The sequence below is a fragment of the Erythrolamprus reginae genome, chromosome 3 (genome assembly GCF_031021105.1).
Source record: "Erythrolamprus reginae isolate rEryReg1 chromosome 3, rEryReg1.hap1, whole genome shotgun sequence".
Taxonomy (NCBI): domain Eukaryota; kingdom Metazoa; phylum Chordata; class Lepidosauria; order Squamata; family Dipsadidae; genus Erythrolamprus; species Erythrolamprus reginae.
The window spans coordinates 197,750,628-197,773,857 of NC_091952.1; the positions used below are offsets into that span (position 1 = coordinate 197,750,628).

Sequence of the window (23,230 nt, forward strand, 5' to 3'; positions counted from 1 at the left end):
TTTCAATTATGTGATGATTTATTTACATCCTAATCAATGATAGGTTTCCTAATTTTTCAGAAATACTATTGAAAAGGGCCATAGACCTTAAGCTTGGATCATCATTCACTTTTTCTTCCCAAGTACATCACATGAATGGAATTTCTTTAATTATGTTTCTTCTAATGCCCTTGTCTGGAGGTTGCAGCTTGCCCTTTTGCATTTATTTGAGGCAACAATTCTGTTTTTGTATTAAATCTTTAGTAAAGAAGAAAACTGCAGTTCAAAGCATCAGTTAAGAAATATGCAATAGGAAGCAAAATATTTTATATGAAGTGAAGCAGTGACCCCTAGTGGGCTTTCTCTGTCATTACAGGTTTTAGCCAAAGTCTTTTAAAATCTTATTAGACATAACCTGAAGGCCTGCTATGCATCAGAAATATATAAATTCCTCCATGGACTATATTAGAAGAAACAGTGCCAGTAAGATATAAACATGTATATAGATTTGTTTTCTTATACTTTTATTCAAGAATTGAAAGCAAACAACACATTTTAAATACAGGGAAAAATCACCTAAGTGTTTATCAAGTTTAAATGTATTGTCCATAAGTCTGTTTTTATTGTTATCATCTATAATACAAGTTTACAGTGGTACAAAAATGGCAAACTTCATCTAATCATCATGGTAAAAAGCCTTAAAGTATCTGTATGAAGAATGACACTTGTATAGGCACATTGTGGTAGAGGAAATACATTTCAATTGTGCATTTTTTTAATTATTTGGACCTAAATGGTTTAAATGAGGTGTACTGAGTTCAATAAAAACTGTTTTGTATACTTAAACTGTAGCTTTTTTATGTCTCAGAAATCTGAAGAAAAAATTTCAGAAGTCAGAATTCAGACTAATTGCTTAATACATACAACTGAAGTCCATGCATCAATAAAACCACCTTACTCTTGCTACAATATCTTTAAAGTACTGTAACAAATGCTGTAGGATAGCAGCTTGATTAGGGTTTTAGTCCTAAACATTGATAATGGATTGAATTGCATTGAATTCACAACTGAGAAGGCATGCGAAAGATTTGTTGCAAGTCAATATATCCACATATACAAGTTTAGCCTACTATAGAGGTAATACAGTATTATCAATTTCTCTCAAAATTGGATCTTTAGGACAGTATTTGAGATTTGGCATTCCAGTAAGAGATGCAGTTCCACTGTCATTCATAAATACAAAAGTTTATTGGCATGTCATTAGTATAGAACGACAATGCTTTTCAATACCACGACATTAAAGACTTATCAAGTTATTTAAATACAAAACTACCGGTTTACCACAACTAAGGTATATAGTGCAGATTTAATAAAGATATACCAAAAAGATACAATTCACAAATTCTTTATGACAAAAATAAAAACAAAAAAAATTCCAATTCCTCTTTAGCTTAGAATTTCTGATGGGAATAAACTTACTTACATAGATATATATGTATACATATATATATATTTTAAAAACCTCCAATTTATTTCAAACAAATAAACGTACATTATTCCTGATAACATAGGAAATGGTTTAAAAATAACTTCAAACGAATTTATCCGACAGAAGAAATAACTCTTAAATCCTTTTTTAAAAAATAATTTGCAAATATTTCTCTGCTTTTTACAGTATCTGAGTGCTCATTAATTTATGTTTGAGGACACTAATTAGGTCAAGGTGCCAATCCATCCTTTAAAAACTACACAGAACACAGTGCCTTGGTACACACATACAAATGTTCTAGGGTGAAAGTTAATAAATAATGAAATACTGCTGATTTTCCTCTGTGTTCAGAATTCATTCCTTCTGCTCTACAACCCTTCTTTCACTTCTGTAATACCTGCTGAAATCACCTGTTGAAATGATTGGATGCCTAGTATGATACTTGATGGACTGCACTCAAGCCTATCAATCCCTACCCAAGAATAAACCTATGAGCCCTATGACCAAGAACATACTTCTCAATGATCATACACACAAGTTTTTTACCAGCAATTTTTTGAATTTATAAGGGATAATGCTGCTTTGGAAAGCTTTACATGTCATTGAGTTGAAATTTAAAATATTTGCTTTAGAAAAGCTATCAAAGCACCATATATTAAGAGTTTCTGTTTATATTGAGGACTATTACAACATTTATGTTGAGAATAATTAAGTATGCATTTAAATTCTTATATCCTAGGTTTGGGAGTACTCTACTGTGTTTCCCACCAAATTGTACAATATTTATAGGGCTGAGAATAGAGAAGTGAGAAAAAAAGGTGTGGAAAGAGCAATATTTAGCTTGTTACAGCCTTAATCCTATCTAGTTTATATATCTGCATATTTACAAATTAGTGTGTAGTTCTGACTCTGAATCAAAGTGCAACAAAAAACTGCCACATGATTGTAGTACAAAATGAAACTGCTTTCTCCCTTTCTTTTTGCTTGTCATCTTTTCCACTCTGGGGCAAGCAATAGCAAGTCAGCAACAACGAACATGAGGTCTTGGAGGAGGCAGTTCTGGTGGAATCTCTGGTTCTGGCTGTAAGGACAGGATGCTGTTGGACAATTCATTTCTTATAATATCCAAAGGCATCTTAAATGAACAAGAAAAACACACACGTCAGCAACATCTTACACAGAATTCTCCTGATGCCAATACATCTGTAAGTACAGGTAGTCCTCAACTTACAACATTCATTTAGTGACAAAAGCACAGAAAAAAAGTGGGGTATGATCGTTTTTCACATGTATGACCACATGGCAACTGGCATGGATTTATGATGTCCATGGGGTAATGTGATCACCTTTTGTAACCTTCCAACAAGCAAAATCAATGGGAAAGCCAGATTCACTTAGTAACTGTGTTACTAATTTAGCAACGACAGTGATGTACTTAACAAAGGTGGAAAGAAAGTTCATAAAATGGGGCAAAATTCAAACTATCTTTCTTAGCAATTTGGGGCTCAATTGTGGTTGTAAGTCAAGGACTATCTGTATATTTATTTTACATCAATGCTTTTCAACCATGACCAGATGATGATGTGCGACTAGGGAATTCTGGGATAGATGCTTTACATCTATTTTCAAGTTCAAATGGTCATGAATGCCATGCAAAGACTGGTTCATTAGCCTGAGAGTGGCAGCATTTGAGTTTTTTATACACTGATGCATTGATGAAGAAAACAAAAAATATGACAGTACTGTATACCATTAAACATAAATTAATTAAATAGAAAAACATTTTTTTTCCTTTGCAATTTTCTTATTCATGTCACTTTGGTCACTATGTGACAGCATTTCTCATTTTTCAGAACATCCGATTCTGAAGACACAAAATGACTTGAAGAGCCTTATGTAGTACCTAAACTGTAGGCACAAGACCCCTAATCTAGAATGCAAGCATAGTATTGCTTTCACAATCTGGTCTACATTTGTACCTTAAATTTAATTGTGTTAATTTCTTAAGTAATATTAAAGGAGTATCTATATGCTTTCCTATTCCTTATATACATTAACATTCAACCACATTAATTACCCTAGGAAACATTTTTATTTCTGCCAACTGCAGCAAGCAGAAATAATTCAGCAATTAAAAATACTTAAAATTGTTTCATAAATATATTTTAAACAACATATTAAGACCGCAATTATCTCTGACTAAATCCCACTGAACTCTAGGGTGTACTTATATTAAATTTCATAGGAAGTTAACGTCTTACAGTACAAAGATCATTTACCTTTTTTAAAATGTCATCAACTAGTTTTAAAAATATTTCATCCACATTAAAATTATCCTTGGCACTAGCTTCACAAAAACGCATCCCAGTTATCTGCTGAGCAAACTATTGGGGGGAAAAAGAGTTATATTACTGTGTCAATTCAGTCTCAAAAATCAAATCATCTTTCATTGAATTGAAAAAAATAATCCTAAAACTTAATGTATTTTGCAATAATATTAGGTAATTTTAACTATACGTAGGTAATATTATGAAAATCATTTAAAAATAGTTAACATTGAAAGTATGCTGATCTAGTCTTTCAAATTTTTATTTTTACTGTCATTATAGTGATTTCTAGTCCTAGCAAATCTTTATTTCCTTGCCAATTCCTCAGTGTCAGAATTCCTCTAAAATGACACTATTTTTTACATATTGAGATTTGGAAACTGACATAAGAGATATAGATTCCTGATGTAAATTAATCAGAAATCCTTAGTGATCATATTATTGGTTTATTCTGTATATCACTTTTAAGACTTTAGCCTTAAGAAACACTTAAGGGCAAACAAATGGAAATAGATGTGATATTACAAATATATTCAGTGTTATGTTTCTGTGAACCTCATATTTTCATAAGAATGAATGTTGACTTTTATCTTCACCTACTTTTTCTCCTTGTTGCCGACTAATCTCTCTGTCCACTTCACAGTCTAACTTATTTCCAACCAATAGTAGCTCTGCATCTTCTGAGGCATACTGGAAAGGGAAGAAAAAAAACCTCCACAAAGTTATGCAATGAATTGTTTCCAGATGAGGCTCTAGATTTCATAAAGAGAGTGAACCAGTATGTTATTCATGAATCACACTGCTGATCTGAGAATATATTATCATGAAAGATTATGCTTTATTTTGGTGCCTTTTTGATGCATATTGTTTCTAATACAAATTTATTATTATTATGTAACTGTAAAATAATTGAAAAAACTGATAAAAAAATAATATACTAAATAATACTAGATAGGGAAGGCTTTGTCTCAACACTTATGACTATAACTAAATAAAAAGCTGCCAAATTTAGGGCTACTTTTTGTTTTATTTATGTTTAGAGGTCAGTCTTTTTAATACTTTGCTACCACTCAGTGCTTAAATATCAATCAATGAAATATCATAAATATTTCCTATTTTAAAAATTTAGTGAACTTTAATTTTGTATAAGGTGTTCAATTTTAATGATTAACAATGTGGAAATACCTGATTATGCAATACTGTAGAGAATTCATAGTTAACACTAAAAAGATCTAGCTAAATGGCCACACTGCGATGGGAGAACTCTTCAGAGCTGTAACATTTAGCACTGACATTAAATCTATTTTAAGGACCAGAATTAGTCTTGTTCATTTTGGGAAACTGAAGCTTACCTTATCAATCATTTTCATCCATTTTGGCAAATCATCAAATGTCTCCTTCTTTGTGATGTCGTATACCAATATTATTCCCTTGGCACTTCTGTAATAAGCTGAGGTAATGCTGTTGAATCTTTCTTGACCTGCTGTGTCCCTAGGAAGCAGCAGCAAATGTGGACACAAATATTTTATCATTTTACAGATCATCTCAAATTTCTACAATAAACTTTATATCTTAAAGTCTGCATTTTTGCTATCAAACAGGCAAGGGCTTAAAAAAAAGAAAGAAATAAAAGAGAAGAAACCTCCCCCCAAAAAACAACTTCTTGGAAAGAAATGCGCATGCAGAAGCCACCATATCTTCTTTTTATGTATGTATTTTGTGAGTAATTGCAGTACTAAATTCATACAAGTGACATTGGATTCAAGCATGCAATATGATGACCATAAATCTTGTTATTAGTGGCCTAGGTTCTACCTTAGTATCTCATCAGTTATGGATCTACATATACTTGAAAAACAACAATACAAGAGCATAAGCCAAGTGCTAAAATGAAAGATGTTAAGGTTAAAAATATTATTAAATGAACGTAATTAAATTTGAAAGTATCATATTGTAAGTATGTATGTATAAGCACTCTGACAACACATTATTTAAATTTAAAATAAAACTTTTGTATTATAAAATAAGATTAAAAGTATTAATTAATTAAAAAGAGCGTAAGCCAAGTGAAAGTTCAAAGAAATAAGACATGGAGTTACATAATCTCAGGGTTTTAATCAGATATGGATGTCACTTTATGACTTCCTCTGATTGTACAAGGCAGAGAAGTATCCAGACTTGGGTCCATTTGTTCATGGGGCAGCATTGATGGCAAGAGTTGAGCATGTGTTTCATGTTCCTTCATAGTCAAATCACTTATCTCAAAACAAACACATTTTCTCATAATCTTCTGGTTCCAATGAAAGATTCAAAGGTGTTTTATGTTAAATGAATGTGAAATGAATATGACTCTACATACTTGACAAAGAAATAGGCAGTGTAGGGCAGCAGCTTGGTATGCAATAAGAGAGTTTGTTTTTAGAATTTCAATTCTGCTTGAATTAGAATAACTATTATTTTTCATCAAGGTATAACTACAATTCTTAAGTATTTAGTATTTAAGTAGTATTTACAGGTTTTATTCATGTGGAATAGAAAGTCCTTTCAGTCTGTCATACTGTTTTAGATTTGGATAGGAAGAGATGAATACTTAAAGTTATTCTTTTAGTTTTCTTTGCCAACGATGCTATAATTGCTAACTTTATTATAACAACACTGTCACTATATAGTTCCAGATGGCGCAAGTGTGAATAAATGTGCTTTATTTTATTTTATTTCTAATTAGGGTTTTTTCCCATTATGTAAGCATCCCAGAGTCATTTAGGTATCATAAGTATGTGTGTATGTGTGTGATATAAATTGAATAAATGGCTAAAATAAAATTGAAATTATCCTGTAAGCTGTAAATTTTTATAAAATTCCTTACATAAAATATGCATACTTTACTGGAATACGCTGAGTTCTTAAAGAAAGGACGTAAAAATCTTGTTCTATACAATCAGTTGCCTTAAACAAAGCTCAAGCATTTAACTATAAATAAACACACCTATATTACATACATATACTTTATATTAATAAACTCAAATATCAATGTACCATCAGTAACATTCAGACAGGGCATTTAGTAGTTTTAGGGTGCATATTTTATGAACATTGGAATAATTAAATTTTAAATATTATCTATAAAAAAACCTATGACTTTATGCATCTCTTTTTCCTGAATGTGGAAAGTTAGATTTTAAAAAAATAATACTAATCTTTCAACTGGCATTCTCATTTATTAACATAGATTTGTTTTGATGAAGAGAAGGTACTTTTTTCTAAGTTCCTGACCAGAAAAAACAAATACTTCCTTATTAGCCCCTTTTTATAACACACATTACAATTTTCATTTTTATCCTACAGGGAAAAGAATATGATTCTACATACTTGACAAGGGAAAAGGCAGTGTGGGGCAGCAGCTTGGTATGCAGGATGGAAAAGCTGCCTTTTATCTACATTTTCTAGATGTCAGAAGATTGGTTTGGCATATTATGAAGAGCTTTTTCCCTGATATTACTAGCAAAGGATTTATAGCTTCAGCATTTACACAGCTTCAGCATTAGTCACCTCTTCTAAGATAATAGACTTGATTAAGATTCCCCAAATATTGCATTTTCTTATCCAAGACAGAATGCAAATACTGTATACCAAACCAATTCTTAGATCACAACAGACAAATGGTGCAACAGACATTTACAGAAAACATAAAAATGGCTGAAGGCTTGATGTTTATAGGAAGGTATTATTTCCCTGAAACTATTAAACTCCTCAAAGATAAATTATTCTTGATATTAACATTAAAACAGCTATTCAAGGAAATCAATTTTACTGGTCTGGAAACATGGGGGAAGGGCAAAGGAGGCCTAAACATTTCTTTCAGTCGGAAATGGACACTTCACATAACTCTCAACTGCAGGGCTTTCCCTTTTCTCGGGCTTTAACACATGAGTGCTAAAAACTGTAAAGTAATTTCTAAAATAGACAAAGAACTCCTTATTTCCCGCAAAGCCCACTCCCATATATGGTCCCACCCATCTTGTTATCAACACTCCTCCCATTACGATCAATAGTCCCTAGCAATTGGTAGCCCCCATATGACAGTTTGATACATACGTAGACCGAGTTAATGAACATTCTGTTTAATGAGATTAATTCATTAAACTCAATGCACATACAAAAATATTTCTGTATGCACAATAAGATTATCTCTTTCTTAGCAAGCTTGGTTTGGAGATTCTTCCAGTCAACAGGATAAATGTTTACAGAAAGACAAAATAGCTACAGTGGAAAACAAGCCATAAACACTTCAGTATGCATATACTGAAAACTTAATAGTACCAAAGAACATTACTATATAAAAAATCCCACAGAAGGGAATGCTACACCTCAGCTATATTCATTGCAAAACATGTATGCATTCCATGAGTTTTCCACTTACAAACCCTAGCAGATTCTAAGGGCGGATATAAATCTACTGAATCCACAGGTCAAATATAACTTTCTATTCAATACTGCAGAATAAGGAAATATGTATGAAAAATTGAATAGCCGCTCTCCCACTTTAGACAGAAAAACAAATGTTTGTTTAGTTTCCATTATTATCAGTATCCATCTTTATCACGGAACTTATCATGTATATTTATCATTACAAGGACAATTGTGTACTGTAATCATTTTCGTGCCACTGAATTTTTGCAATTATATTCACACCATCCATTTAGTCTTTTGGAATACCCAAGAAAGATTCCAATTTGTTATTCAGCCTTAACAGTAACAATGCTACTTTTGGTATTTGATGGCACTTTTGCACAGCCAGTTTTCTACTCTCTGCTGCCATTTCTATTTAATTTGAACAAAGAAATGCTATCAAATTGGGGGTGGCCCACAGCATATTTAATTATTGTACAGTACAAAACATATGAAGTCCATGAAGTCAAATGGCTGACAGATGTGTGGGATCTGCAGAGGAAATCAGATTTCCCGCAACTGGAGAAAGTAAATGGACAGTAATGTACCAAGGCAAGCTAACTCAGAGATCCAAACTCTTTTACAATGGGCGCAAAAATGGGCCCACCCTATTCCCAGAAGAATGCCTTGAACACAAAAATGAATCAAATCTTCTGTTTCTATGCGGGTCACGTTATGATCTGAATCTTTTGCAATCACTGTGGCTAGAAGTTTTGATCAAATGAAATTGCTTTAAAATATAATTATCCAATACAACATTTGATTTAGCTATTCAGGATAGCACAGCCAATAAAGAATCTGGGAAGACATGATCTATTTCTTCTGGCACTACATCCTTAGGGAGCAAATGTCAATAGGGAAGATGCCAGGGTAAAAATATTGTTAAACCTATAGTTAAGAACAAAATAATTATGTAAGAAACCAAATATTTTAAGTTTTATGGCTGTAAGGGAATGAGAAATGGGCCCAAACATTAAAATATAATGTGTCACTCACATTTGTATTGTGAAAATCTTTCATGTAAAGTTAATGCAAAAGGATGAAGAAAACCCTTGTGTGCTTTACTCACTTCTACTGAATTGAAAAAAAACCCCCTTCAAATTGTTAGAAGGAAACACTTGTATGGTCATTTCCAAGGTAGGACTAAAAAATGCAGAACGAGGGCAGTTTGAAGTAGAGGATAAATTTATTCTTTTTAAAAAAAAATACTTTTTATTATTTTTCTCCACTGTACATCCATGCATTTACCTTAATTCATAACAAAATATACAGTTACACATTTTTGTTAAGTAAAACATGAACCAACATCCTTTTAGTACCTTCCTGTTTTCCCTTTTATGTCACATCACTCCCCTCCCTCGAACCCCCCTCTCTTCCCTCTACCTTCTTTCTCCCTTTCTCCTACTATTTTTGTCCCCCTCCTTCCTTCCTTTTCTCCATCTTAACCCTTTCCTGAGTGTATCTAACCACAATCCATCTTACAGTTAACAGACAGGTAGTTTATGATCTAAATCCATTTAATTATCGGTGCAACTCTTAAACTTTTTTTCCCTCCCCCCCCTCCGTATCCATATCTATCCATATTTCTTATATTTTCCTATATAGGAGAAAATTATTCTGAGAGCACAGTACCAGATTTGCTGATCATAGGTGGCCACTTTGAGCCCACCCCGACAAGCTCCTTGCCTTGTTCCTCAAAAGCTCATAAAAGATGTACCATCCTCTAGGAATTCCAAAAAGTGTGTTTAACTGGAGTCTCCAAAGGGGACGCTCTGGAAACCAGGCACCCTGTTTTGCTCTGGGGTTTGTTTGTTTTTTGCTTGTTTAGTATTGCAGATAGTTGTAGCAATCTGTCTTTTATTATTTAAGATCTTTGGCATTCTGAAGGAATGCTCACCTTTTGCGATTTTGAATCTTTGACTCAATTCTCTTGCATATACAGTGGTACCTCGGTATTCGAACGCTTTGGTTCTCGTACATTTCGGATAACGAACAAAATTTTCGGCAAAAATTTGCTTCGGTATCTGAACAAAAATTCGGATACCAAACAGCCACAGAAAATTTTGTTCATTATCCGAAATGTTACCGCCGGGGGCTGCTGCAATCCCAGCAGCTTCAGGGGGCTGAGGAGCTCTATAAGAGCTCCAAGCTGCAGGAAGGGTGGGGGCGGCTGCAATCCCGGCAGCTTTGGGGGGCTCCTTTCCTCATTGCTTCCTCTTATTACCTGTAAGCAGCTGCAAAAACTTTCTCCTTCCCGGCGGCGGCAACGGTGGCGGCTTCCCTTCGAGTAGCAACAGCGCAGGGAACGTCACGTGATGAAGGGAAGCCGCCGAAGCCATCTCAGCAGTTGCCGCCGCTCCAGCAGCAGTTGCCGCCGCTCCAGCGCGTTCCCGGCGCTGTTGCTCCTCGAAGGGAAGCCGCCGCCATTGCCGCCGCCGGGAAGGAGAAAGATTTTGCAGCTGCTTACAAGTAATAATACGAAGCACTGAGGAAAGGAGCCCCCCAAATCTGCCGGGATTGCAGCCGCCCCCACTCTTCCTGCAGCTTGGAGTACCGAATTTATTTATCCCATAGGAAATAAAGAAAATAGATTTAATTGGTTCCCAGCGACTTAACAGGGGCTGGGAACCAATTAAATCCATTTCCATTATTTCCTATGGGATAAATAAATTCGGTACTCGACCAAATCGGTTCTCGACCACACTTCTGGAACGAATTGTGGTCGAGTACCGAGGTACCACTGTACTTAGTCTTTGTTTCTAATGTAATTTCTAACCTTTCCCCCCTGTGATAGGAAGAAACATTTGAATGACATGGAACACAGAGTAGATTGAACACGATGGTTTGATTTCCTTTCCATATTTTTAAGGAAAAGTTTTACATACATAGTCTGAGAATAAAATAAGTACAGTAACTAGGCAAACATCATTAGCAACTTTGTGTAGGAAATCTCATATGAACTTTATTTTCAAGGAAATACTATCCCATTTATTTAAGTTCTAAATTTAATGTATTAAAAAAAACTTTATTGAAATATTTAAATAAATACTATGCATGGAGAATTTCAGAACTAAAAGGATCTCTATCATAGAAACATAGAAACATAGAAGTCTGACGGCAGAAAAAGACCTCATGGTCCATCTAGTCTGCCCTTATACTATTTTCTGTATTTTATCTTAGGATGGATATATGTTTATCCCAGGCATGTTTAAATTCAGTTACTGTGGATTTATCTACCACATCTGCTGGAAGTTTGTTCCAAGGATCTACTACTCTTTCAGTAAAATAATATTTTCTCATGTTGCTTTTGATCTTTCCCCCAACTAACTTCAGATTGTGTCCCCTTGTTCTTGTGTTCACTTTCCTATTAAAAACACTTCCCTCCTGGACCTTATTTAACCCTTTAATATATTTAAATGTTTCGATCATGTCCCCCCTTTTCCTTCTGTCCTCCAGACTATACAGATTGAGTTCATTAAGTCTTTCCTGATACGTTTTATGCTTAAGACCTTCCACCATTCTTGTAGCCCGTCTTTGGACCCGTTCAATTTTGTCAATATCTTTTTGTAGGTGAGGTCTCCAGAACTGAACACAGTATTCCAAATGTGGTCTCACCATCATTCTATATAGTGGGATCATAATCTCCCTCTTCCTGCTTGTTATACCTCTAGCTATGCAGCCAAGCATCCTACTTGCTTTCCCTACCGCCTGACTGCACTGTTCACCCATTTTGAGACTGTCAGAAATCACTACCCCTAAATCCTTTTCTTTTGAAGTATTTGCCAACACTGAACTGCCAATACAATACTCAGATTGAGGATTCCTTTTCCCCAAGTGCATTATTTTACATTTGGAAACATTAAACTGCAGTTTCCATTGCTTAGACCATTTATCTAGTAAAGCTAAATCATTTACCATATTACACGATATTACTATCGTGTTCTAATAGGGATTGAAAGCGCCCAGTAGCTTTACAAAAGCCAAATTGTTCTGTATCACTCTAACCAAGCCACAATAATTGGTTAACTTTTCTGTAAAAGACAGTGGCACATTAAAAAAAACTACATTACCTCATTATTAGCTTCAGTACAAACCATCATGGCTAACCATCATTCTGGCTCAAGTACCAATTCTGTGGCCTTAGGATTCCAGATGGGAACACAGATGAGGAATGAAGTCATGCCAATAATTTTCAAGTATTAGAGTAACGGATGATACGAAAGATGCAACAGCAATTAACTCAGATGGAAGCAAGACAAACACAAGGTGCGACAAACAGACTTGATGGTGACCTGCCAAGAGGAGTTAGTAAACTGAATTGACTATATCTATGCAAGAGAAGTATCACTAAACTGTTTTCATAGTACAGTATTATCCAAACAATCACTGAATTCCCCTCATCCCTACTAGGCTGTTAACATATCTAGTAGTTATTACTACTATTAATTATGCAAGAAGTACTATTAATATACTGGGCTAATAACATTAGCTAGCTTACAGAAGATTTTCTAAATAAAGCTGGATTAATCTCTCATAGTAGCTATTTTCACAGCACTGAATAATTTTGTGATATGTCATGTGCTAGATTAAAATTTTATCAGAAATGAAATAACATAGAAATTGTTTATGGCAATCATCACACCTGTTTTGGCCATAAGGAATTAAAACTGTAATTTTTCTTATTTGAAATCACCAATCACAGAGAACAGTATTTTTTTCATTTCATTTTTTCGTGGATGCCAGTATCATAGATGGGAGGGACTGTCCTAACTCTATTCAATTTTAATACTGTGAATAAACTACCAATTAAATAATATTTTGATTAAAAAATGATGCTAGAATCACTGCACTACAATTTTCCCTTTAGAATGTGTGTTTTTCTATAAGAAGCAAGTTAGAGAACTCAGCTTTTTTAAAAGCCCGAAACAATTGATAACTGCTCAAGTGTGAAATCATTAAAATATATTCTCCTTATTTAACTGATTTTTAAAAAAATTGCTGAAGTTTAAAGTTGGACAGCTAATAAATTTAATAATTTTTAAGTAACTTAAAAATAATTCAATCAATTATTAATTACTGTAAACTGATTTGGCTTAAAGATAGGAACACAACAGTTCAATATATGCACAATTTCAAATTGGTATTTCTACATTCTGATCACTATTTCATAAATTACTTGTTCCTAGGGCTATATGCTGTGTGAGAGAAAAAATTCAGCAGCAAGTGAGTTAAAAGTTAATCACATTAGGCAGCATACCACAACCATGCAAGAACACAAAACTTAAAAGAACATTCTGCTGGTTGCATTTTTTTTTTACTTACCAGATTTGTAATCTAATTTTCTTTCCTCTTAGCTCTACTGTTTTGATTTTAAAATCAACACCTATAAACAAAATACAGTAAATAAAAGAGGACGAATAAGCAGCAAATGCAAATACAAATATAATATTTTGCTTGTTCATATATAAGCAAGCTGTACGTGAGGACCTGTACTATCCTGGAGATAAAAGATAGATATTGTATACGGATCTTAAGTACTGGAAAACTGAAAATTCTTTCAATAAGTATAAAGGTTTTGATGTTATGATTACGTAACTTAAACTAGGCATGCCTCATACCTTGATCAGTTTTACAGGAACCATCTGAAACTTCACATTAAAAATACTTCTAGTTTGTTCTAATTCAGTGGAAGAAAAAATAATGCTATAAAACCAAAGGCTGATTTCTTATTGAAAGGAATTTTGTTCAATTTTGATATGCTCATAGAATGCATGTGGCATTCTGATATAGATACATAGATAGATAGATATAGTTTCACTGTTGTCAATAAAACCCCCAAAACATAAAAAAACTATCTTCCATTAATTCCATATAGCTTATATATTTCCCAATCTGATCTTGAGAATACACTGCAAATGGATGAGATAAATGGTCAGCCATGACTGCCATACCACTGGCTTCAAACAATATTTATTAAAAATGCATTAGACTCACAGAAAACATTATTCATTTACAAAGAAAAGATGTACTACATACATAGACAATACTCTCTAATGTACATAAAATATGACATAAACATTTTTTTAGAAATATTGATCAAGATCTGCAGAGTATTCAACTTGTTTTATGTGCCTGAAGTAATACTGATCCTTTACTTTTCCAGCAGGTGTTAAGACGTAACAATTTGATAATCTTCTAAAAAAACTGATCAGTGAAAAAAAAAAAAGAATCAAATTTTCTAAAAAAAAATTGACCAGTAAAAGCCTGATATGTGTCTAGTTGCTCTTTTGGATTTTAAGTCATGTTGTTTCTCTAGATGTAGAGTATCTGATCTAAGAGTTACATAATTGCCTGTCTCTCACTTTCCTGAGTTGGAACCAGAAAGAGACTACGGCGTAAAATGCTCCTCATTTGCTTTTTTATTATTGTCATTGGCCACTTTTATTTTTTTCCCCATTTGAACATGAAATGCTCACAAAAGGCTAACACGACCCGAGGTACTTACATTCTCCCCCAATCTAGAGGTTCAATCTCTAAGTCACAGGAAGGAAAATTAAGTGTACTCTTTTAGAGGCAATTATTAGCAGGAACTCTTTGGCACTGTTTATGTATTAGGAGAAGAACTCCAAAGGTTGCTTACAAAAACATAAAAGCAGCACTTTGTGTTCTTAAAGAACACAGGTGAAAATTATGACAGGTAGGGAAAAATGGTCAGGGAAGCAATTAAAGGGGCTGGTAATTCCTATTTATTTACATGATAGAACCGTGATGGCGAACCTATGGAATGCATGCCAGAGGTGGCACACAGTACCCTCTCTGTGGGCACGCGAGCTATTGCCCCAGTTTAGCTCCGCCGCGCATGCATGCATATCTCCCACCAGCCAACTGGTCTTTGAACCTCTGCCATGCATGCACGGGGGAGTTTGTGGGGGGCCCCAAGGGCACATGCAGGCATGCCGTGGTATATGCAGTGGCCCTGTGTGCATGAATGGGAGGTGGATACATGCAGGGCCCCCACATTTGTATGTGCAGGGAGGGGGCACTCGGTCCAGAAAAGGTTAGCCATCACTGTGATAGGTTACGTTTCTTCACAAATGCCATCCTTTTGAGGGATATGCCAAAAATCACATTCAGAAGTTGTTGTTGTTGTTGTTATTATTATTATTATTATTATTTATTAGATTTGTATGCCGCCCCTCTCCGCAGACTCTTTGCATCCATGTATGTAAACTATCTGAGAATATACTCTAATGATTAGAGTAGTGTTTCCCAACCTTGGCAACTTGAAGATATTTGGACTTCAACTCCCAGAATTCCCCAGCCAGCAAACGCTGGCTGGGGAATTCTGGGAGTTGAAGTCCAAATATCTTCAAGTTGCCAAAGTTGGGAAACACTGGATTAGAGTATATTCTCAGATAGTTTACATAAATTGCAGTTCTTTGCACTGCTGTGTCCATTGGGGAACAAGTAGGCCAAATGGCAAAAGAGCAAACACACAATTACATGTGGCCCAGAATAACAAAATCACATGTTAGAAAGATGGCCTTCATAGTGCTGCAATAGACTGTAAAATCAAAACCATGTTTTATCAATGCTGTTTACAGCTGTGCAACTGTACAAGTCATACCAATTAGCAAAGAGTTAAGAGCATTGTATTCTGAAAAATGCTAGGATAAAATAATAAATAACATTGGTGTGAAATTCTCACAATTTTCCTGCCACCTAGTAGATAAATCCTGCAAGTCATATAATCATTGAAAATAATAAGAATCACAAATGGTTTATTATCCAAAACCAACAGTAAAGTTAATCATAAAATAAAATCACCCCCGTTTTGCTTCTTATACTACTTCAGATGTTTATAACTTGACACGGTTCACAATTCTTATTTCAAAACCAGCATTTATTACTATACTATAAATTTTGTTAGCGGTCACAATGGTCCAATCCAGAATAAATGGTTGTTCAGTCTTAAAACCAAAATTTACAACATACTTAAATAAAGCACTCCTTTTACTGCTTGACAACTGATTTAGGGCAATGAGTTATTTGATTCCAGTATAATATATTCTTATACAGTAGTTCACTAAAATGTTTATCTCTACAATGTAGATCTGAATCTAAACCTAGAACAAAAATCTTTATAGAGAAATGTACTGGCTCAGATGTTGGCTTTTTATATGGGAATTAAATGAAAAATATTTCTTGGTTTTGAAAAATGTTAACCAGATGTGGACAAGCCATTGTTTCAAGCAATCAAATCAACTCTGTGTTTCTTAAGGGAAAATGTAGAATACCCTTCTGCTCAGAAGCTGAAAATCCTCCCTGTCAAAATCCAAACAGAATGATCAGCGCCTGTGTGGCCTATGTTACTCTCCAACTTATTGTGCTGCCTCTCAACTCAGAAGCTGAAAATCCTGCTAGTATTTCAGCTCCCTTGTGTCTCTAGGGTTGACTGAAAGAGCTACCTGCTGAAGGCTGTCAGGGGTCCTCATATAAGGAAGAAGAACTTCTTTCACCTGGTATAGAAACAAAATTGAATTTATCAAAATTTGAGCTGTTTCTGCACCCTGCAGGAGAATGTCAGGTCTTTTCCATGTGCACTATGCAGAGAAGGGTCCATCTTCAGTGGAGTGTGGGAATGGAACTAAGGCCAATGGAGATGAGCTCCTGTCTACACAATGAAAAGAACACATTTGGTGTGAAACAGAAGCCAGCAAAGATTGCAAAAGGTGATCACATGATTGTAGGACCTTGGCAACCAGTCCAAGCACTTAGATCATGATCACTTGACTGCAGGGGAAGGAAGATTTAAAAATAGCCAGAAGCTGTTTCCAAGGTATTGTAACTTCAACCAGTCATTAAATAATCAGTCTTAACACATGATTATCTATAAGTACAGTAGTAAAACCTTTTTATCTATCCTCCATACTAACCTATCCCAGGCTCCAGGCTCTGGGGCAGGGATAGGCAAACTTGGCTCTTCTATGACTTGTGGACTTCAACTTCCAGAATTCCTGAGCTAATCATGCTAGCTCAGGAATTCTGGGAGTTGAAGTCCACATGTTATAGAAGAGCCAAGTTTGACTACCCTTGCTCTGGGGAATCTGGAGCATGATACCATGGTTGTTTGAAGACTAAAGGATGCCAATGCAAAGCCTTTTTTATCTGTCTTAAGAAGTATTGAAATCCAGAGGTTTTGTCCATTTTGTTTTCAACATTGCTTTGTAATGGCATTAAACCAAGTTACATTTAAGATACTAAAGTTGATTTCAAACTTATATTTTGGGAGCACTGATGTTGGGGTTGTGATGATTTTACTTTATAACACTGGTTCTCAGCCTTTCTAATGCTGCGTCCCCTAATACATTTCCTCATGTTGTGGTGACCTCCGCAGTCGGATTGTAAAAGTATGTTCCAAAGTGCCAGAATAGAAACTTTAGTTCCTAACACCATGGGAAATTTGTCTTTTCCCATGGTCTTAGGCAACCCCTGTGAAACAGTCGTTTGACCCCCAAAGAGGTCCCAACCCCCAGGTTTATAGGTTATATGGCACAGTTTCAAACCTTTCTGGTTTGGCAGATGGGTGGAGGCAGCGGGGAGAGGGAATGGTTTTGCACATGTGAATGCAGCTTTTACAAATGCAGCTTCATGCGCATGTGCATGCTCACCCATCACATCCACTGCTTGGTTCCAGATGGGCTGAGTAGAACTTTACTAAGATGCTGTTGGAAACTTCTGAGAAAGGTAATTTTGAATTCTGTTATTAAATGTTACCAATATATTCTTGCTTCTTTCAACTGGTGCCAAATGCTAAAATCTTGATGGCGATCTTATACTACTCTCTGGCTGTAGCTGTAGACTGGTCAAGACAAGCCACTGATGATTAATGGACTAAATGATTTGGGTAGTAGAAAACCACTACTTAGGGTAGTGTAGAACTACCTGAGCGGTTGTAGTTATCTGCTTTGAAGTATTTCTTGTTTGACACTACTCCTGCAACTTGTTTAGGAAAATATTTGCTCAACATGTCAGCTGCATTTATTCTTAAAAAAGATAAATGAAGCAGATCAAATAACATGTTATTTACAACAAACGCCTGAACTGCCCTTCAACTCAGAAAGGATATATTTTAAATTTGTCCAAAAACTTACACATGTGCGATTTGTATATTCCTATAGAAGTTTAGGATTATGCAGCAAACTAAGCTACATAATTCTAAGTAATCAAGTAATCAACCAGCACACAAAGTAACCAATCAAAGTGTGGATATGAGAGGAGAGGTTTACAGAAATAGTTTATCATTTTGGCAGACGTGCGGCATAATAACTATCCTCATACTGTAAAGCACAAGATAGAAAGATGGGAAATGGACTTGACTTTTCTGTTCCAGATTTTAAGAGGCATTTTGTACATCATGTAGGAAATATCAGCTACTAAAACACTAAACAAAATACAAAATGTAAAGAAATTATGAGTCAGAGCTATTCATTAACTTCTGCAATCTTTGTTTCCAGTTTCTAAAGTTAGTGTACATATGAGTGTTGGTAAGTTACTATTAAAAGTAACATGTATTGCAATCTGGTACATGTTTACACAGAAGTAAGTCCACCTGATGGCAACAAGATATGCTTCAAGGCATAGGACCAAAGCCAAAGTAACATTATTATATCAATAATATAACTATATTCTGATTTAAATTACTTGGATTTATAGCAATTAATCTAACATTAAATAAAAAGAAAACTCATCTTTTAATCATAAAAAAAGAAAAACCCCACAATAGTGTGAACTATTACATTTAGGAATCTAATGAACGTAGTACATGCAAATCATATGTATTAAAATATATTTAATACATATGCAAATCATATGTATTAAAATATATTTAAGTGAGTCTTGTATAAATCTATTAAAGTTTATATTGACCTATCATTTGCATGAGTAAAATGTAAAGCATATAGAAAGATTCCCTGTAATTTTATATAGTGGACAGTCTCACAAGCATAAACATCACTGATCTTGAGTTAAATATTATATGATTGCTATAAGATTCTACTACAGTAAATGAATTAATAGGAATAAAGAGTGCACACAGGTAAAACAAGCTATCAGCCACAGCCAAATCCCCCTACTCTCAAATTCCAGCTGCATTTTTTTCCAAAACTATGAAATGGCCTGTTGAAATAAACAAAAAGATATGTTTATTTCACAAATATTTTAGGAAAGGTAAATTTGATCTGGTCTGATCAAGGAAATTGATTTCGTAATTTGTCTATTTCATGTGTCCTCAAATTACCGCCTATTGCCTGCTGAAGCGATCAATCTGGCCCATAGGATCACGAAGCTTTCCCGTTCACTGTAGCTTCAAAGTTTTTCTTTTCTTTCTCTGTCACCCCTCCAATTCTAAATGAAACTTGAGGTGGACCTGTCCTTTCTGATCAACCTGATTTGGCCTCTTTTAGATTTAATCAGCATTGCCTGTAATATTTACTTTATATATAAAATTTACCTTTTAAAGCAGATTGGTGTGTGTGTGCATGCAAATCGGTGGGGATTGTGTTTGGCTATAGACAATCTCAATGGGATTTATATAATTTGAAATCTGTTCATTTTAAATAAATGCAGATGAATATTACTGGAAGTAGTAACAAAAGATAACGTCATAAGTTAAATGCATCAAAAATCAGTTTACAATACATAATATTAGGATGAGGATATATGGTGTATTCAGAGAAATGCAATGCTAATGGATTTTAGAGTGAACATCTTTTGTCTTTTGCAGTCTTAATTGGTGCAGTTGTCAGTATGGTTTATTGTGTGGTCTTCTGAAACATATAATCAGGAGTTATTTTGAAGGAAATCCTGTTCTTTTTGTTCTTTTTTTATGGCATATTTTAAGAAGCCTGAAGCTGCTGTTGAACTGAAATTAGGCAAGTGGCAAGAAAGTGCTCTTTTTCCCTGGATAGGATGTGGGGTGGAGTATCTTATTAAATAAATAGATGTGCTTGGGTTCAACAAGTACATCTTAGGAAGGATAAAGGCAAAATGGACTGCTAAATTGGCCATGCCCACCCAGTCACATGATCACCTAGCACCACCCACTTAGCCACACCCACCCAGTCACATGACAACCTAGTCATTGCCACCTAGCCAGTCTACCCCCAACTGTCTGAGGGACCATGAATTGTTTGAGGACCTCTGACCTATATGGTTTCTGAAGTGTATTTCAGCACAGTGGTTTTCAAGACATATTAGAGAACTTTTTTTAAAGAGGTTACTGCTGTCAGTATAATTTTTAGGAAAAGCAACTTGCTCATCAACATCAGTCTTCAGTTGATTAGAAAACCCACAGAAGTAGCTAATGCATTTCATTAACTCAAAACTACCATTTCCCCCCAGTTCAAATTAAGCATACAATCCCAGAGGTTTCCCAAGAGACAAAAGAAGTGTGTTAAGTATTATTAGAAACAGGAATTCTATAAATTACTAAAAGTAATCCATAAAGGTTTCACTCAAAAGAATTGTATTAAAACACTAAAGCTGCTGTTCTAACTACACATTGGAGTAAATTCTATTGCAAACAGTAAAATTTACTTGTGAAAAAATATGCACTGCATTGCCACATAACAACCCCACTTTTTCCTTAGAAAAAACATATCAACCATAGAGCAGTATTTCCTCTAGAATGGTTGATTCTGAAAGTAAATCTTTCCCTGATTTGTTTCTATGTTTTCAAAGAAAAACCTCTATGTAGTACAGGTTTTTCTGGATACCAAACCAGAGAGACGATCTTATACTTTTAAATTTCCCTCTCTGGCTTGTTCCAATGAGAAAAAGCTATCATGCTGCAATTAAGCAGGACAATCTAGAAATAAAACACGGAAGATCTATGGGCTCACAGTAGCAGTGTGTAGATATTGTATTGTTATTATTGAAGATCTATTAATGCTTGGTTAGAAAAAAACATCTTTATAATATTTTTTGAGAGTTCCTTTGAGTCAGCAATTGTCTGGACAAGTTGTTCCAGTTTTCTTGGCAAGATTTTGGAAAATAGTGATTGCCTTCTTCCTAGGGCTGAGTGTGAGTGACTGGCCCAAGATCATAGCTAACTTTGGGCCTGAAATGGATCTGGAACTCATGGTCCCCCAGTTTCTAATCTGGTGCTATAACCATTTTATGAAATTGGCACTCTAATCTTCCAAATAGCCAAACCTAATTAATGAAATATATTCTGTGAATTTTTGTAACATGAAAGAACAATTTTAGTCATTTTAATTGAGGATTGTGGGTTCTTACAGTTTATACTTTATGAAGCAAAATATTATTTACGTATGATGAGAGCTGGGCACAACATCCCAGATGTAAGTACACACCAAAACATAAAAGGACTGATGTCTTGGTAGCCATAGTTTTCATTCCCCCCCCCCCAATGACTCAAGAAATACCGCCTCACCATCCTGTGATTAAACAAATCAGTGTTTCTCTAATCTGGGCACTTTTAAGATGTATAACTTTTAACTCCCAGAATTCTGTAGCTGGGGAAATCCCTAGGAGTTGGAAGTTAACACATCTTTTAAAAGTTATTTATTTCTAAAGATAGAATTTCCCCTGCAATTGAGAGCTCCAGCACTTGAGACTCTCAAGAAGAGATTGGACAGACATTTGTCTGAAATGATATACGAACTCCTGCTTTGTGGAGGGAAGTTGGACTAGATCAGGGGTCACTAACCTTGGCAACTTTAGACTTGTGGACTTCAACTCTAAGACTTGTGGACTTGAGTTTTAAGACTTGTGGATTTCAACTCCTAGAATTTAAGACTTGTGGACTTTAAGATTTGTGGATTTCAATTCCCAGAGCTGAACTTTAAAACTTGTGGGCTTCAACTCCCTTGAAGTTGAAGACTTGTGGACTTCAACTCCCTTTAAGTTTAAGACTTGTGGACTTTAAAATTTGTGGATTTTAATCCCCAGAGCTGAACTTTAAGACTTGTGGATGTCAACTGCATTTAAGTTTAAGACTTGTGGACTTCAACTCCCAGATTGTAAGACTTGTGGACTTCAACTCCCAGAATTCTTTAAAACTTGTGGACTTCAACTCCCACAATTCTTTAAAACTTGTTTTAAAAGTTTAAAGCTTTGCTGGCTGAGGAATTCTGGGAATTGAAGTCCACAAGTCTTAAAGTTGCCAAGGGTGGACTAGACAACCTACAAGGTCCCTTCCAACTCCAATAATAAATAAACAAAAATAAATAAGTTACCGTCCCTCTAAGCATTTCCGATCGGGTCCCTTGCGAGTGTGGAAGCGAAGGGTGGGAGGGGGCGGGGGAAGGAGAGGATTTCAGGCCAAACGTTGTTAGGGAGGTTCCCCGCCCGACATAACTGGGAAGCAGCATCCCCAGGAAAAAGAGTTGAAAGGCGGAAGAGTTCAAAGAGCGCAAATCCCACCAGCCCTGAATAGCGGCCCTCGGCTGCCCCCAAATTCCCGATCGCCCACCCCACCCCTTCCCCGCACCCGCCTCTCCCGCCGTCTATCACCCCAAGGCAAGGTCGCCTTTCTCTCTCCCCCCGGCGGCCCCTTTTCGTACCTACCTACGGTGGACTTGCAAGCCTCGCAGAAAGTGTCGTCCGTGAAGCGCTCCATCAGGCTGGTCTTGCCGACGCCTCGCGAGCCGATAATGATCACCTGCAGCTTGAAATCGGCCGGCCGCGGCGGCTGTTTCCTGCGGCGGCCCTGAGGCCCCGACAGAGCCGGAGAGACCCCGGCCGAGCCCAGCCCGCCGCCCCCGCCGCCGCCGAGCCCCGGCCCCCGCCGCTGCAGCCCAGAGCCCGGCTCCATCCACTCACATGCGGCTCGCGCGGCCCGCTCCCCGCCACCTCAGTCAGGGCCCGGCCCGAGACCGGCTGCCCCCGCCCGCCGCGCGCGACCACTTGCACCCGGCCTGAGAGGAGGGGAAGAAACAGGAAAAAAGAGAAAACCCAGCTC

General features: G+C 35.9%; 1 protein-coding gene and 1 long non-coding RNA gene across 2 annotated transcripts; both read right to left on the minus strand.

Moving 5' to 3' along the window:
* Positions 1–486: 486 nt before the first annotated feature.
* Positions 487–23,230, minus strand: RAB12 (RAB12, member RAS oncogene family). The gene is made up of 6 exons (XM_070747539.1): positions 22,837–23,230; positions 13,567–13,627; positions 5,148–5,286; positions 4,396–4,485; positions 3,748–3,852; positions 487–2,603 (listed from the first exon to the last, which is right to left on the minus strand). The coding sequence occupies exons 1-6, from the start codon at positions 23,081–23,083 to the stop codon at positions 2,490–2,492; spliced, it is 756 nt and encodes a 251-aa protein (XP_070603640.1). The 5' UTR covers positions 23,084–23,230; the 3' UTR covers positions 487–2,489.
* LOC139164882 (uncharacterized) lies at positions 16,748–18,206 on the minus strand. Its single transcript, XR_011558706.1, has 3 exons — positions 18,190–18,206; positions 17,916–17,982; positions 16,748–16,763 (listed from the first exon to the last, which is right to left on the minus strand). It is a non-coding gene; the product is annotated as an uncharacterized lncRNA (long non-coding RNA).